This window comes from Mirounga angustirostris, unplaced genomic scaffold (genome assembly GCF_029215605.1).
Source record: "Mirounga angustirostris isolate CCGP_5_RB_7025 unplaced genomic scaffold, mMirAng1.0.hap1 SCAF_4, whole genome shotgun sequence".
Lineage (NCBI taxonomy): Eukaryota > Metazoa > Chordata > Mammalia > Carnivora > Phocidae > Mirounga > Mirounga angustirostris.
Window position 1 is genome coordinate 52,633,326 of NW_026991712.1, and position 14,309 is coordinate 52,647,634.

The window sequence follows — 14,309 nt, forward strand, 5'->3', positions numbered from 1 at the left end:
GTAATGAAAGAAAGAAAAGATAATGATGAGTCCCAGGTTTGGCCTGAGCCACCGGAAAGATGGCATCACCCTTAACTGAAATGGAGAGGACTGCAGGCAGGCAAGTTTTTGGAGAAGACCGGGTATTCAGTGCTAGACGTGTTTTGTTGGAGACACATGCTGGATATCTGAGTAGACGCAGCAGAGAGTAGCTTGATAAATGAGCAGCCTTATAAGAAAGGGCCTGGGCTACTTTTGTACACTTGGAGGTCCTCAGCCGAAAGTTTTTCTTAAAGCTATGACACTAGATGAGGTCATTGGATGAGTGGAAATGGCATCTAGAAGAGTTCCCAGGGCACAGGTCTGGGAAAGAAAAGGAACCAGCAGAGGACACCAAAATAGGAAAGAAAAACAGGAAAGTTCGGTGTCCTGGAAGCCAAGTAAAGAAGGTCCAGGGACAGAGGAGTGGCCACTATGGCAAATACAGCGATGGATCAGAAAGTGAGGGCTGAGGATTGACCAGGAGTCCTGTTGGTTACACAGTGGATATTGGTGTCCTTGGAGTGTCAGAGGCAGAAACTTGTCTGAAATGGATTGAGAGAGAGAATAGGAAAAGAAAAATTATGTGAGCGACTTTTTTAGACAACTCTTTTAGGAGGTTTTGCTATAAAGGGATGAGGCATTAGATGGAACTGGAAGAAGGGTTGTTTGTTTTTAGAATCAGAGACTTAACAGCATGGTTTCACGTGGGTGGGAATGATTTTATAGTGAGGGAAAAGATGATGATATAAACAAAATGGGAGACTTGCTGGAGCACATATTCACGAGCAGATGTGAGGGGGCAAGATCTCATGCATAAGAGGAAGGGGTCACTTTAAAGAGGGGGTCACTTTAAAGAGAGTTCTTTGGTGACAGGGAGGAAGGAAAATTCAAGAATGCAGAGATGGGGGCAGGGTGGGGTACAAGTTCATGGACATGTCTTCTGATTTCTTCAGTTTTCTCAAGGTCACCAGCTAGGAAAGGATGGGTTAAGAAGGTGTTGGAGTCTGGGGAAAGAGAAGAAAGTGGGGAGTGGACAGCTAGGAGAGCAGGGACAGGGTGTACTAGCAAGTGCGGTATGACAGGGAGCAGCATCAAGGACTCACTGGAGGGTTGAATTCACCAGTGATCAGGAAGAGCAGTGGGTATTTAATACTACTGAGTATTGAAAAAGTCACACAGTAGATTTTTTATGTGTTTATCCTCAGTTGCTTGACATAATTTCTTTGTAGAAAAATTTCTTCCCTAAAAATCATTTGAAAACATCTTTATAGATAGATGTGTCAAAACATATGCAAAAGAAAGGTTGGATCAAACTATACCTTCCCTTGGTTTGTGTTTGTTTTCACAGAGATTTAGTTCATTGTCGTACAAGTCCCGGGAAGAGGACCCAACTCTCACAGAAGAAGAGGTGAGTTTTGTTGCTTTTAAAAAAATAACCACAAAGCTCTAAAGAATAGAGTTTCTCTCCTTGCATAAATGACTGTCACATTACCCTTCTCTGAAAAAGCTAAAATACTCTCTTTGGCATATGTCTGGAGATCAGAGTTTGGGGAGGTTGGCTTTATAATGGTTCAGAGAGAGTGACTGGCAGATGGTAAGACAAGAAGGAAGACAGGATGAACAGGTCACCTAAGTAAAAGAAACTAAGTAGGAAAGAAGCATCAGGAAAAAAAAAAAAATAGAGGAGGGGAGAAAATAGAATGAGAAGAGAGAAATTTAAGTATGAGAGATTTAGTTGAGCAGTCAGGAAGATCACCTGTAAGGAAATTAATCATGGGTTGGAAAATACAGGAAATTGGAACGGGTGGGTATAGGGAATTTAATCCAGCCTGGGAGATGGAGGAGGAAGGTTTTAATGAGGAATTTCGGAGGCCGAGAGCAGGTAACTCCAGGAAGTACAATTCCAGGCTGGCGCAAGAGTCAAACATAGCGGCCAACGGGAGAGAGCCCAAGTACCGGGCTAAAGACTCACCGGTTAGATTTCTCAGTGACACGTTAAACTTATACAATCCAGTATGTACATACATATATATGTATATACACACACACACACACAGACACATACACACATACACACACACACATATAACATCAAGCTAGGCTCAGAGAGCTGAACACCTTAATTTATCTAGCTGCATATAGCTTCTGTCTGGAATTCCTAGCATGATAAATTTGGTACATGTACAAAAATGACATACATATGCAGGTACATCCCCTCCTATCGCACTTTGCACGGAGTATTAAAATAGGAAATAGACTACAATCCCACATTGGAAGTTCAAAGAGCAGAAGAGCTTTCCGTAGGTAATGTTGCCCACTTGCTTCTGTTTCCTGCCCCGAGGAATGGACCTGCCATCTCTCCACCTGGTCGCACAAGCCAGAACCCTGGACATCATCGTAGACACCCCATTTCCTCACTGTCCGCAGCTCCCCTGGTTTCTTTCTCACACCGCTCTCTCCGTGGGCACAGTGCCCACCCCTCCCCGGACTAAGGCAGTGCACCCTCCTGCCAGGCCTGTGGCCGCTCCTTTGCCTTCTCCCAGCCGTCTGTTGTCCACACTGCACCACAGCCCTCCCACCTGGGACAAGAAAGTAGAGTATATGAGAGATCTGGAAACCAGTCCTTTAAAATATGTTGAGACAAGTAAAATTTTAAGTTCCTTTTCTTCTAATCTTATATTGTTTGTGGTTTCAGAAAATAGGACCTAGGTATACTGATGAATTTTTAACATAGATTAAAAGAACTGTGATTCACATATAGTCATTTTAGGAAGATGTTTTAGAAAAAATAATTTATGGAAGTCACTTATTTCTGTATTTATGTAATAGAATGTTAGACAGTCCAGACTGAAACTGAGATCTGAGTTTTCAGTACTATTATCCCAGGTTCGCAGAATGATGGGGAAAGGGTTGCGTATAGAAAGAGAAATGGGGAAAAGGTAGAGAGTAATTTATGAGAACATAATAACAATTTACAGCCTGAATAAAAAAGATGAAAGATTTAAAAGAGAAAAATTGTGAAGCTAAATAGCAAGGGGGCTTGAAAGGAACCTATCTACAAAATAGAAGTAATAGTCCTAGAAGGCAAATACTCAAATAGAATATCAGAAGACTTGAGAATCTTTTATAAGTGTTAAAATTTACGACATCATCTGCACAGTAGGTTCCTGCCCAGAGATAATATGAAGTTGCAAGTTAATGAAAAGAGCCTGTAACTTTCTAAAAAGAATATAAAGGCCAAGAAAACCAAGTAATTATAAAGAGTAGGGGCATTAATGGCAGGCATTGTGGGGAAGAGAGTTGAGGAGAGAAGCTGAAAGGGGCCAACCCCACTGTTACAATGTGGGTAAAGGTGTGTTCGTCTTGATGTTCCCCCTGAAGGTGAAGAGTGTGTAGCTAGTATGCGGACTCCCCTTCACTGTCATCTCTGATTTACCACCATCTCTTTGGACCACCTTTTAGATATTCAGTTCCATATGTTTGCACCTCACTAGGAAAAGCAGGTGATTTACTTTAATTCTTCCTAATTTCAAAGAAATTCTAAATCTTCATTTCAAGAGTAATTTTTCCACTAAATCTCTAAGGTGAGAATGTCAATTTAAATAATTCCTAATATTAATACCCTAATATTAAAAGGGTCAGAGCAACATGGCAAGAGTTTCCCGGAGATTATTTCTCTAGCTCCGAATGTTTGGATTGTCAAGGCCTGGCAAAACAGAGCCCCCAGGCTGCAGTGGAAAGTTCTCATGCAAATGACCAGTTAGTGTGTGCATGGCAGGCCTGTCTTGAGAAGCTTTTGAGGCCAGCTGGAAACTTCATCCACAGTATGTGAGATATGTGAAAGCAAGAGAATCTCTCTCTGCACTTGGGAAGCCAAGCATCTGTCAGTAGGCATGTTCATGTATTTCCTGGGTGTTTTGAATCAGTCAGTGATTATGGCCAAGATAAATAGAGGTAATGAAGGATATTTCTACTTATTTCCAACCATGATTTCTAACAATAAAATAACCCTCAAAAAGATCTCTTAAAAAATCTCTTAATCAGTATGTTTAATCTATCATTACCAACGAGAATTAAATCCCTCTTGATAGTAGAGGTTATATGGGGTAGATTAGCAAGACTGAGTAGGTGTGCCTGGAAAGTAGCCCACTTTTCCCATAGGAAAGAGTGCCCTGTAAGTTAATTGTCTCCAAATTTCATTTCTGAGTTGGCTGGTTGCAAATAAAAATAAATTTTTCCCACTGAAGAAAACTTAGCCCTGTCTGTAAATGTCTATTTAACCAGTAATATGCTATGAAGTTGAAAATTAATGGAAAATGAGGCTTTTACAGATCTATGTGTATTGCCAACCAGAATCCAGGACCTACTTTTCAGACCGCTTTGATGCGGAAAGAGTGGGTCAGAGAGTCTAATTCGGTGGTTCTCATACTTTAGTGGGCGTGCTGGGCCCCATGCCCCTGAGTTTCTGATTCAATGCTTCTGGGATGGAGCCCGAGGACTTAACCTTTCTAATAAATTCCCACATCCTGCTGCTGCCAGTTCGAAGCCCACATTTTGCAAACCATTCATCTAACATATTTTCTGCCCTTGTTTCTTAAAGCAGTAGAGCTCTTTTTCATGTGAAATAGCATTCTGATAATAGAAATCGGATAAAACATGATACACTGTAGTCAGGTCCCAGGGGCCTCTTGAACTTCCTGTTCCGCCTGCTCTCCTCACGCCCCTCAGAAGACCCAGAGAGAACCTGGTTTTCACGGAGTTGTGCCAATATGGCTGGTCTACTTGCAAAGTTGAAGACACCATATAAAATTGTTCTCTAGAAGTATACTCCAGGATTAGTACAGGCAACAAAGAATCCACTTCTGGGTTTATATCTGAAGGAAATGAAATCACTGTCTTGAAGACAATATCTTCACCCTCATGTTCTTTGCAGCATTATTCACAATAGCCAAGACATGGAAACAACCTAAGTGTTTATCAGCCGATGAATGGACAAAGAAAATGTGAGATAGACACAGACGCACACACATTATAAATACACATTTGTATATAGCAATACATACACACACACACACACACACACACAGGAATATTATTCAGTCGTGAAAAAGAAGGGAATTCTGCCTTTTGTGACAACTTGGATAGACCTTGACAGCATTATGCTAAGTGAAATAAGTCAGACAGAGAAACACAAATACTATATGTTCTCACCTACATGTGGAATCTAAAAAAGCCAAACTCAGAAATAGCAAATAGAATGGTGTTGCCAGGATTTGGGGAGTAGGGGAAATGGGGACATGTTGGTCAAAGGGTACAAACTCCCAGCTATAAGCCGAATAAGTTCTGGGGCTCTAATATAGAAGATAGTGACTATAATTAAAAATAGTATACTATCATTCTTGAAAGTTGAAAGGGTAGATCTTAAATGTTATCACCACACACACAAAAAAATGGTAATTATGGCAATGAAGGAGTTAACTAACCTTGGCAATAATCACTTCACAGTATATATATGTGTCAAATAACCATGTTGTACACCTTCAACTTACCTAAGTCATATGTCAGTGATATCTCACTAAAGCTGGGAAAATTGGCAAAACAAAAAAACCCCACAACCTTAAAGGGACACACACCTGCCTATAGAGCTAAATATCTAACTTGTCACTATAAAGGGGGAAGGAGAAGTCAAACTTGAAGCTTATTTAATTCACCCTTTGTTTTCTAGATCTCAGCCATGTATTCATCAGTAAATAAACCTGGACAGTCAGGGAGTAAATCAGGACAGTCTCTTAAAGCACCGGAGTCCAGCTACACCTCCATCCAAAGAGCCACTCAGAGATCCCCCTCTTCCTGTAATGATCTCTACGCTACTGTTAAAGACTTGGAGAAAACTCCAAACAGCGTCAGCACACTTCCACCAGCAGTAAGACCCAGCGAGGAGCCCGAGCCTGATTACGAAGCAATACAAACTCTAAACAGAGAGGAAGATAAGGCCACCCCAGAGACCAACGGCCAACGTGGCCTTTTCCCAAAAGAGAATGACTATGAGAGCATTGGGGACTTGCAGCAATGCAGAGATATCACCAGGCTCTAGCAACCCAGAAGACAGGCCCACACAACATACGATCGGCCGGTTGGGGGGCATTTCTTCTGTGGAAGACAAGAAGCGACATCAACCCCTACTTTATATGCTGCTCTAGTAATCCGACGACAATTGAAGATGTGGAGACTGTTTCCCGGGGTTGGAAACAGTGAGGTACGTACCTGACTGCACCCAAGTGTGCCCCTGCGTGCCGGGGGGCCCTGCACACCCAAGCACATCTCCCTTGTGCACCCTCACCCTCTGGAAAGATCTCAGCTGTCCGTGGTTTCACCCTGTGAGTGAGGAAAGTCGAGCTGCAAGGAAGAACCGCATTCATCAAGAACCACGACTCCACCTGCCTAACATACTGCCATTCCCAAGAGCCAGGTTTTTCTGCCTTTCTTCCCCTTTTTTTTTTTTTTTTCTATCTGCTCCTCACATTTAAATGTACGGCTTTCTTCCCCCTTGAAATCTTCCGACTTCTAATGGTTCATTCCAAGAAAATTCCCCCACAAGGCTTGGCCTTTGCCTTCAACTTCGGTGTTTGAAGATGGTAAGAAGCTGTGGTTGCTGGTCACTGGCAGCTCCCCAATCCTCTTCCAAGAGCCGCACCTGGGAAAAAAAGGACCCTGCAGGTGGGCAGGACTGGGACTGCCCCCCGCCGCCCCCAAGCTTCTTAGACCTTCCTTCCTCCTGATTTGGGCACTCCACATCAGCAGCCTCTCCCAAAGTACTTGAAGTCATTTTTAGATGCTTTATTTTATTTTTCTAGTCAAAGCGGTTCCCTCCCCACACCCCTCCTCCCCAGTATGTGAAACTCTTCAGAGCCTTTTGAGTATTTTCAATGAATATTGTGGTACTTCTATACTTGTTTTAGCCCAGAGTTCATTCCTCTGAAACAGCCTTAATCTCTATGTTGGGACACAGACCACATATTTGGACGGCAGCCATGGCGTCCGTCTCTGAAGGGCTGTGGACTTGAATGTGTATTTCTGATGACCCCTGCTGCCACACCAACGTGTGAGATTTCCTAAGTGAACTGCTACCCTAAGGTAATCTAAAATTAAAATGTAAACATTTATTTTTGTTATATAAATTTATAAGATGTTTTAGGTTTAACGCCTAATTTCTAGAAACTGCCAGAAAAAAATGTATATTAACTATTTTGATTTTATGTACAATGATTTATACTCTCATTTTGAAAAAAAAAACCATAAAGCACATAAGCTAGGTAATTACACGTAGTTGTTGTCTGTTTTCTAATCAAGTGTTTAAAATATTGAAGGTTTTTAAAGGCTTTTCAAATGGTACTTGGAGCCGTGGTCAAAGTCATCTGGCTCACTAGAGAAATAAGTGGAATGAACATAAATGATCATTTTCAGTGATTTGTGGTGGGCTATACTGAAATATTTGAAATGGTAAAAAAAAAAATGAAGAATGAAATAGGACTAGGGATGACTGCATTATTAACCTCATGAAGGTATTATAACTCCATTAAGATTTAGCTACATTTTTAAGAAAATTTACAGTGGTGGATTCTGCAGTCCAGTGCTTGCAAATGCAAATTGCCTATTGGGATTCTTTTTTCCCTTCATTTTACAAAAATCAGTGGCTGAAATAACTCCTATTAAGAGCTCAGCCTGGTTTGAATTTAATCATCTCTTTAAATTTTATAAGGCCGACATTGGGAAACTTGTTCACTTTTCGTCTGAAAAGGGCCCTGCTATTATGCGGTGTGGCTATAGCAAGGGACCCTTGCCTACACTGATTTAAAAAAAAAAAAAAAAAAGAGGCAATTATCATGTACTGCTGTGCCGTCTCCAGCTTGTCAGACTTTTCACTCCTTTTGACAAAGGACGCGACCGGGAGGACGAAGGATCCTGCAAATGGTAGGGACCAGCTCATGGGCAGGCCTTTCCCATCCCTCGCATTCGTGGCTGGGTTTTGTCACTGCTCCATAATACATTTCTGCAATTGTGAAGTCAGCTTTGCTGGGGTAAGCTGCTTGGTGGTCAGTAGTTTGCAGTCAGCCTGGCCTCTCCCATGAAGACCTCATGAGCCTAAGCACAATCATCACTGACTAGAAGGAGATGGCAGAATACCGCTGGGTTGGGGGAAAGGTTACCAGGAAGGTGCCAAGGTCCTTGCTCTCTGAATTTGTATCTTTCGTGAGCACTGTTTTTGCCTGGTGATTTTCTTTGCTTACTTAGTATGAATGAGTTTGACCCACCAATCTCTTACACCATGGGGTTTCTTTAGCTCCTGCTGATGGCCATGTCACATCGCATACCTAGTGTTGTGCTTGCTGCAATAATGTCCTTTATGAGCACCTGACCGCTCAAAAGTCTTACTGTCTTCCATAATGTCTTTACTTATTGCCAGGGAAGTGAATATGATCTCTAAAGAGTAAAATCATTTCTAGAGAGAAAAGTTCTTTATAGTCCTATCATCTTGAAATTTCATTATCAGAATTTCCTCCAGAAGTTCCGAAATAAAGGCTATTATATAGCCATAAAATATGCACTGAAACCTCTCTCTTGATTTGAGAATCTGTGCTAAGAATAAGTTGCAATTTAAAGGATTGTAAGTATATTTTAGAAGAAACTAGAAGGCCCTCCAGTACAAGTCCTAAAAGAAAAAATTATAGCACAATCCCTGAGGGTTGAGGGAGAGAGAAGCAGAGTAAACTTGAGGAGCTGGCTCTGCTCTTGAGATCATTAGGTACCTTATGGAAGTATATTTACTGATGCATCATCATGGTTTTGACCTTATAGTACAGTATTTCATAAATGTCATCAGTTTTTACTTTATTCATTGAAAATCTGTGCTAGTCTTTGAGTTAGACAAAAGCCTATGGCTTCTTGAAAAAAGTTTCATGTTCAGCTAAATGCACAAAAGGTAATTATAAAAAAAATTTTTACTATTCAACTTTGACATCTATTATTATGCATTGTTATCATTTAGGTTATGTGGAATCTCACAATTAAAATAAGCTTTTGGAAATTTTTTTGTTTTATAAGTCAGAATTATAAACTCATCTTGCCTAAAAGTAGAATCTTTGCTTTTAGTCAGATATTTTGAAAGTTTAGAAGATTTTTTTATGCTGCTTTTACTGTTTCTCAAATGCAGTCAGCAGGAGAGAATGACCTGTTTTATGTGAAATGTTTGAGGAAATCTTAAATTCTAGAAGAAAGCAATTTTTTATAATATGTGGGCCACATACTTTTTTTTTCCAGTCCTGCACTAAACTGCATCATTAGGTCTATTAAAGATTTTGAAAGTACTGCTGTCCTTTGTGGGGAAAAGAGTAATTACTAATTTATCTGCCCTCAAAATCCAAGAGTTAATTTTAATGGAGTGCTAACAATAGGTAGTCCACATAAAGAACTAAAATTTAACCTCAGGATGTCACTAGATCTATTTCTCATATTAGATTTCCTTTTTCCAATTAGAGCATTTATTTACTTTAACCAGTAACAAACTGTGCATGTGTGTGTATGTATACTATACATATATATTTACATAAGCACACATCGACATATCTAAAGTTGTTCTGGTGCCTGACTAGTGAGGATACATCCTAGTATGTATTTGCAGTGTCTACCCTATTAGTGTGATGACTATTGTCATAAAAGCAGAATAGAAAAAAAGCTATCCAATAGTTTTCATTTAGTAATTACAAGAAAACCTTCCTAAGTTACCTCATATCATTTTTCTAATAAATTCAGATTCTAAATTGCATCCATAATTCTCTTAGCTGAAAAACAGTGGTATCTTAAAGTAGTTTTTTCATATGTGTGGCTCATTACATATTCAACATGACAGGAGGAAATGTAAATAGGTGTCCTTCTCAGAGATCATGTCAAGAAGAGATCTGGCAGAAAGCACCAAGAGCCACGTGAGCCAGGATGGAGCCCCAGCAAGGTGACCCCCCACCGGGTGGCAGAAGCAGAGGTCTGTTATCACTCGGTTGCCTTGTCTTTCCTTCTCTTTGGAAGCCACGAGAGTTTAGCGCAGAGCCAGCAAGCGATGAGGTAGTATGACGGACGGAACACGGCTCGGAGGTGGGGACGTGGATGATCACGGAGCCGCAGCTCAGGACTCAAGTAGGATTTTGTAAATGAGTAAATGACATTTTTTTCAGTGTTCCTTGTACTCGTTAATAGGAGTCCGTGTGATCTAGTGATGCCATTCTTCTGGAAGTGTTGGCTTCTGGTCCCCAGCCAGCTTCGTCTGGGCTGCTGGAGGCACAGTAGGTACTGATGGTTCTTTCCTGGAAATCCTGACGGGCTTATTGTACTGTGTCACTGGGGGAAGTTAAAGTGTAATGTTTGGTGTTAATAAGTGACTGATGTGAAAAATAGGAACATGTGTCTATAATATCAAATATGGCTTTTTTTTTTTTTTTTTTGGCAGTGAAATCTATATTCCTTGTCCTGTGGTAGTCTTTTCTTGCCTCTGTGTTGTACCTTTCTTAAGTACATTATTCTTGACAGTAGCATTGGACAAGTTGAACATACATGGAACGTGTTTGACTTAAAGAGACCAGTCCAGAAACCATGCTAAATTAGTCTTCATCTGAAATTATGGAAGTAAATTTAAAAAGCCGTGGTCCAGAAGAGAACAAATATTCATAAGTGTTTTTTCCCTTACTGTTCATTTTTAAGTCTGTTTACATCCAGTCTCTGATATTTATAAAGTATTCATTGTTTTTCCAGGTTCTTCTTTATTGAACTAAGAAATAGTTCAGATTTCTCTTAATGCCAGATGAAATGAGAAATGTTACAATTTTTATTAAAAGGGCAGTTTTTTAAGCATTCAGTTTGGTAATCATTTATCTTGATGCATTTAAATTAGATTTTTCTTTGCTCACCATTTATATGCTATGGGTATTTTTAAAAAATGTAATGTACTCTGGTTGTCTCAGATCACCTTATGTAATGGATTATAAAGGCTGGTAAATGGTCATTCCTTAGACTTCTGTGTTAGATTGGCAACAGTTTTAATGTTACCTTTTAAATATGTATTATTAATGCACCTCATGTTTTCAGGGAAAGTTTGAAATATAGCTAAACAAATAGGAATTTGCATTTCATTGTTCATGCATTTTTTCCTCATAAAAATAGTTTCTCAAAAAAATGACCTGTTATCTCTTAGGTGGTCCTGATCAGCTTCAAAGTGCTCCTCTTGCTCAAAAATAATCCATGACAGTAGCATTTGGACTCATTGTCTCCGGAGGTCTTTGTCACGGTCAAACTGTCCAATTCACAAAAGAGTGGTAAAATTGTTTCCAGTACTCGGAATTTTTAACCTTCATTTTAAGTCTGAAAATCTCTCTTATTGGCTTCAACATCTTGGAACGTTTTCCCCTGCCTTACTCTGGGCCTTTTAAGGAGCAAGTCTGCAACACGGGGACGTGAAGCTACTCTTTCTCCCCATCTCACTTCGGTTCCTGCTGCGACTTTGCACAGCACCCCCCTGCTCCTCTTCCCCACCCAGCCGCTCTGCTGTTCATGGCACATTCCCACACATTTTTTCCGATGTGGACACAACCCACAGATCACACATCCTGCCTGCGATCACAGAGCCATTCCCCGCCATCACCCAGTGAGCAGACAGCTCTGCCCAACTCACATTTTCCCGTGTCACAGGCTGCTGAGACAAGGCCACAGGCCCACCTAGGGAAGCAGATGCTGGGTTATTTGCACGGGCTTTGCTAAACCATGTTCATTCTTCCCCACCTCCGTCATGAGAATGGTTGGCACTAGGGGGCCGTGGAAGAGAACTTTAAGTTCTGTTGCAAGGACTCAAACTCACGGTTGGAATGTCTGGTTTGGTTTTGTTAACAAGTTGGAAACTATCGGTTTAAAACAAACTTTCTTTTTCCCTTCTTAAACTGAAGGAGAAAAAAAAATTAATCTTAGATCCCATTTAGGTAGTAAAGGCTTCCCTGAAAGACAGCCCTGTCCTTCTATAGGTGAAGAGGCTAAAACCAAAAGCCAAGTCTGTCTCTGAATATCCTTTGACACATTTTTAGGTATTTTTAATGTAAAGCCCATAAATGAATCTGAGATGATGTTCATGACCTATCCTGTAAGCCTGCTTGCCTTTTTTTTTTTTTTTTTTTTTTTTTGGCACTTATTTTTTGAATATAGGCTTTTCTTGTTTTTCCTGGAGCCATGCTAGAAACAATTCCAACGGGCTACTCCATGACTGCCTCCTGGAGTCCCAGCAATGTGGCAGCACTGTTAGCCGGGCTTGCCTCTTAGGGAGAAGCATGTGAAAAATGCCAGACAAGCTGACTTCTATGTACAAGTCAACAAGCATTCGAGAAGTCCTTTATGCCTCAGATTTTGACATTTAAAAAATTTTTCGGGGTACCAACTACATATTTGATTGGGGGGTGAGGGAGTTGGTGAGCAGGACAGGGATTAGACCTAAAATTTGAACTAAGTGGCATGGGCAAGACTTCCCACCCCACTCCGTTGGTGTGCGTCTCTGGGAAATGTATTATCCCAGCTCCCTGTCAACCACTCCTGAGTTGCTTAAGGAGCAAATAGTAAGTATGTAGAAATGAAAAAGATGACCTCAAAGATTTAAATTATTTTTAGATATTTTCTTTGTAAACTCAGGAATAAGCCTGGTTTATGAAAAGCATAATATGGCTACTACAGCTGTAATTTATAGGTAACTAGATACATCCTTTCAAATATGTTTCATTTAAACACCTACTTTGTTGTAACTGGGAAAAGAAACTCCTCATAAAAAAAAAAAGCCAACAAAAAGACTTCACTAAAAGAGTGTGTCATCAACCTATCATCCGCCCCAGAGTGCTTGTTTCTTGCCTATAGTATAGTTTTTCAACAATTTTTATGGGAGAAAAAAATGCATTTTTTTCTTGGAAAAGTGAATTAAGGTATTGAATTAAATTCTCAGAGAGGACAACTTAAAGAGAAGCATTGGATTTAGAGATGAGCTCACAGCTCTGTGGTCCCTGTTCCAGCATTGACTTTATTGTGTGACCTTGAACAAATGATTTAACTACTCTGTGCCTCAGTTTCTCCATGTGCAAAATGGGGATAATGATACCAACCATTGCCTACCTCATATGGATGTTATGGGGACAAATAAGATAATATAAATACAAATGCTTTATCTCTGGAAGAAAGGTGCTATATAAATTAAAGTTGTGTTGTTTTTAATGATCCAGTTATTATGTTTAGGGTTTAAATAATAGCAATACTGTTAGTCATCTTAAGAATAAGTTTCCATTTAACACATAATTACAATTCTCTTCTGTGGCCAAATCTTGATCATTCATCCAGTATTGGTACGTAAGGAACTGAAATGGGTATTTGTTTTCTGTGTATTTCTGCCCATAGTATTTCTATTCTGAATGCTCCCAAAAGGTTGGAGTTTAACTTGTAATATCTTATAGTTTACATGTAATGAACCTTAATCATGCTGTGTATAAAAGTATAATTACATGTAAATAGCAGGTACATTGTAATTAAAGGCACTTATCAAATTGTCTTTGTTCTTTTTAAATTGCAATAAAAGTCAGTTTTATATAAAAGCTTGTTAAAATTCATTTGGGAATTTTTTGGGAATGTCAAGAATGCTAGTGTATATGCCTTAGAGCATAACCAGAGTTGTGGGATTTTAGCAGTCAGCTCGCCACAGTGCCAGGACGGAGGATGTGCCCGATGACCAGGCGTAGTGGTTAGAATTGCAAACTGCAGGAAAGGACCCGAGTTTGAGTCCCAGCTCCACTACGACTTTGAGGAAGCTGTTGGACTTTTCCATACCCATTTCCACATATAAAGTGAGGGGTAGTAGTACAGAACCTACTAACAGGGTTGTCTTGGGGATTAAATGAGGCACTGAGCACGGTACCCAGCAAATAACTGCTAAATGCTCTGGAAGTGCAAGCAGACCATCCTCACAAGCCTGGGAAATTTGTGCCGATGTCTACCCAACTGCTAGCCACTCCTGTGAAGAAAGGCAACCTGACAGCAAATAATGCCCCCAGCCTATGAGGAAAACCCACTTGCTTGATGGCTGAGGGGGCTGTAACCCCAGCAGGAATCTCGGAGCAAAGAGTTTTGTATCAGTGACCCTGGCTGTCCCCTTCCCTGATCACTGGAGACTGGCCTTGGTGCCAAAAGGAGAAGCAAGGGTTTTCTTTGGCAAGCTCCTGACTCCT

At 40.4% G+C, this 14,309-nt stretch overlaps 1 protein-coding gene across 2 annotated transcripts in view; it reads left to right on the top strand.

Annotated features, from left to right (window-relative positions):
* The window catches only part of PAG1 (phosphoprotein membrane anchor with glycosphingolipid microdomains 1), a 147,154-nt gene extending 133,475 nt beyond the window's left edge, over window positions 1-13,679 (top strand). For both annotated transcript variants that reach the window (XM_054512557.2, XM_045896327.3), the window contains 2 exons: window positions 1,370-1,429; window positions 5,747-13,679. In XM_054512557.2, the coding sequence (XP_054368532.1) occupies window positions 1,370-1,429; window positions 5,747-6,115 (429 nt within the window). In that variant the 3' untranslated portion in view covers window positions 6,116-13,679. The remainder of the gene's footprint in view (window positions 1-1,369; window positions 1,430-5,746) is intronic.
* Window positions 13,680-14,309: the final 630 nt, after the last annotated feature.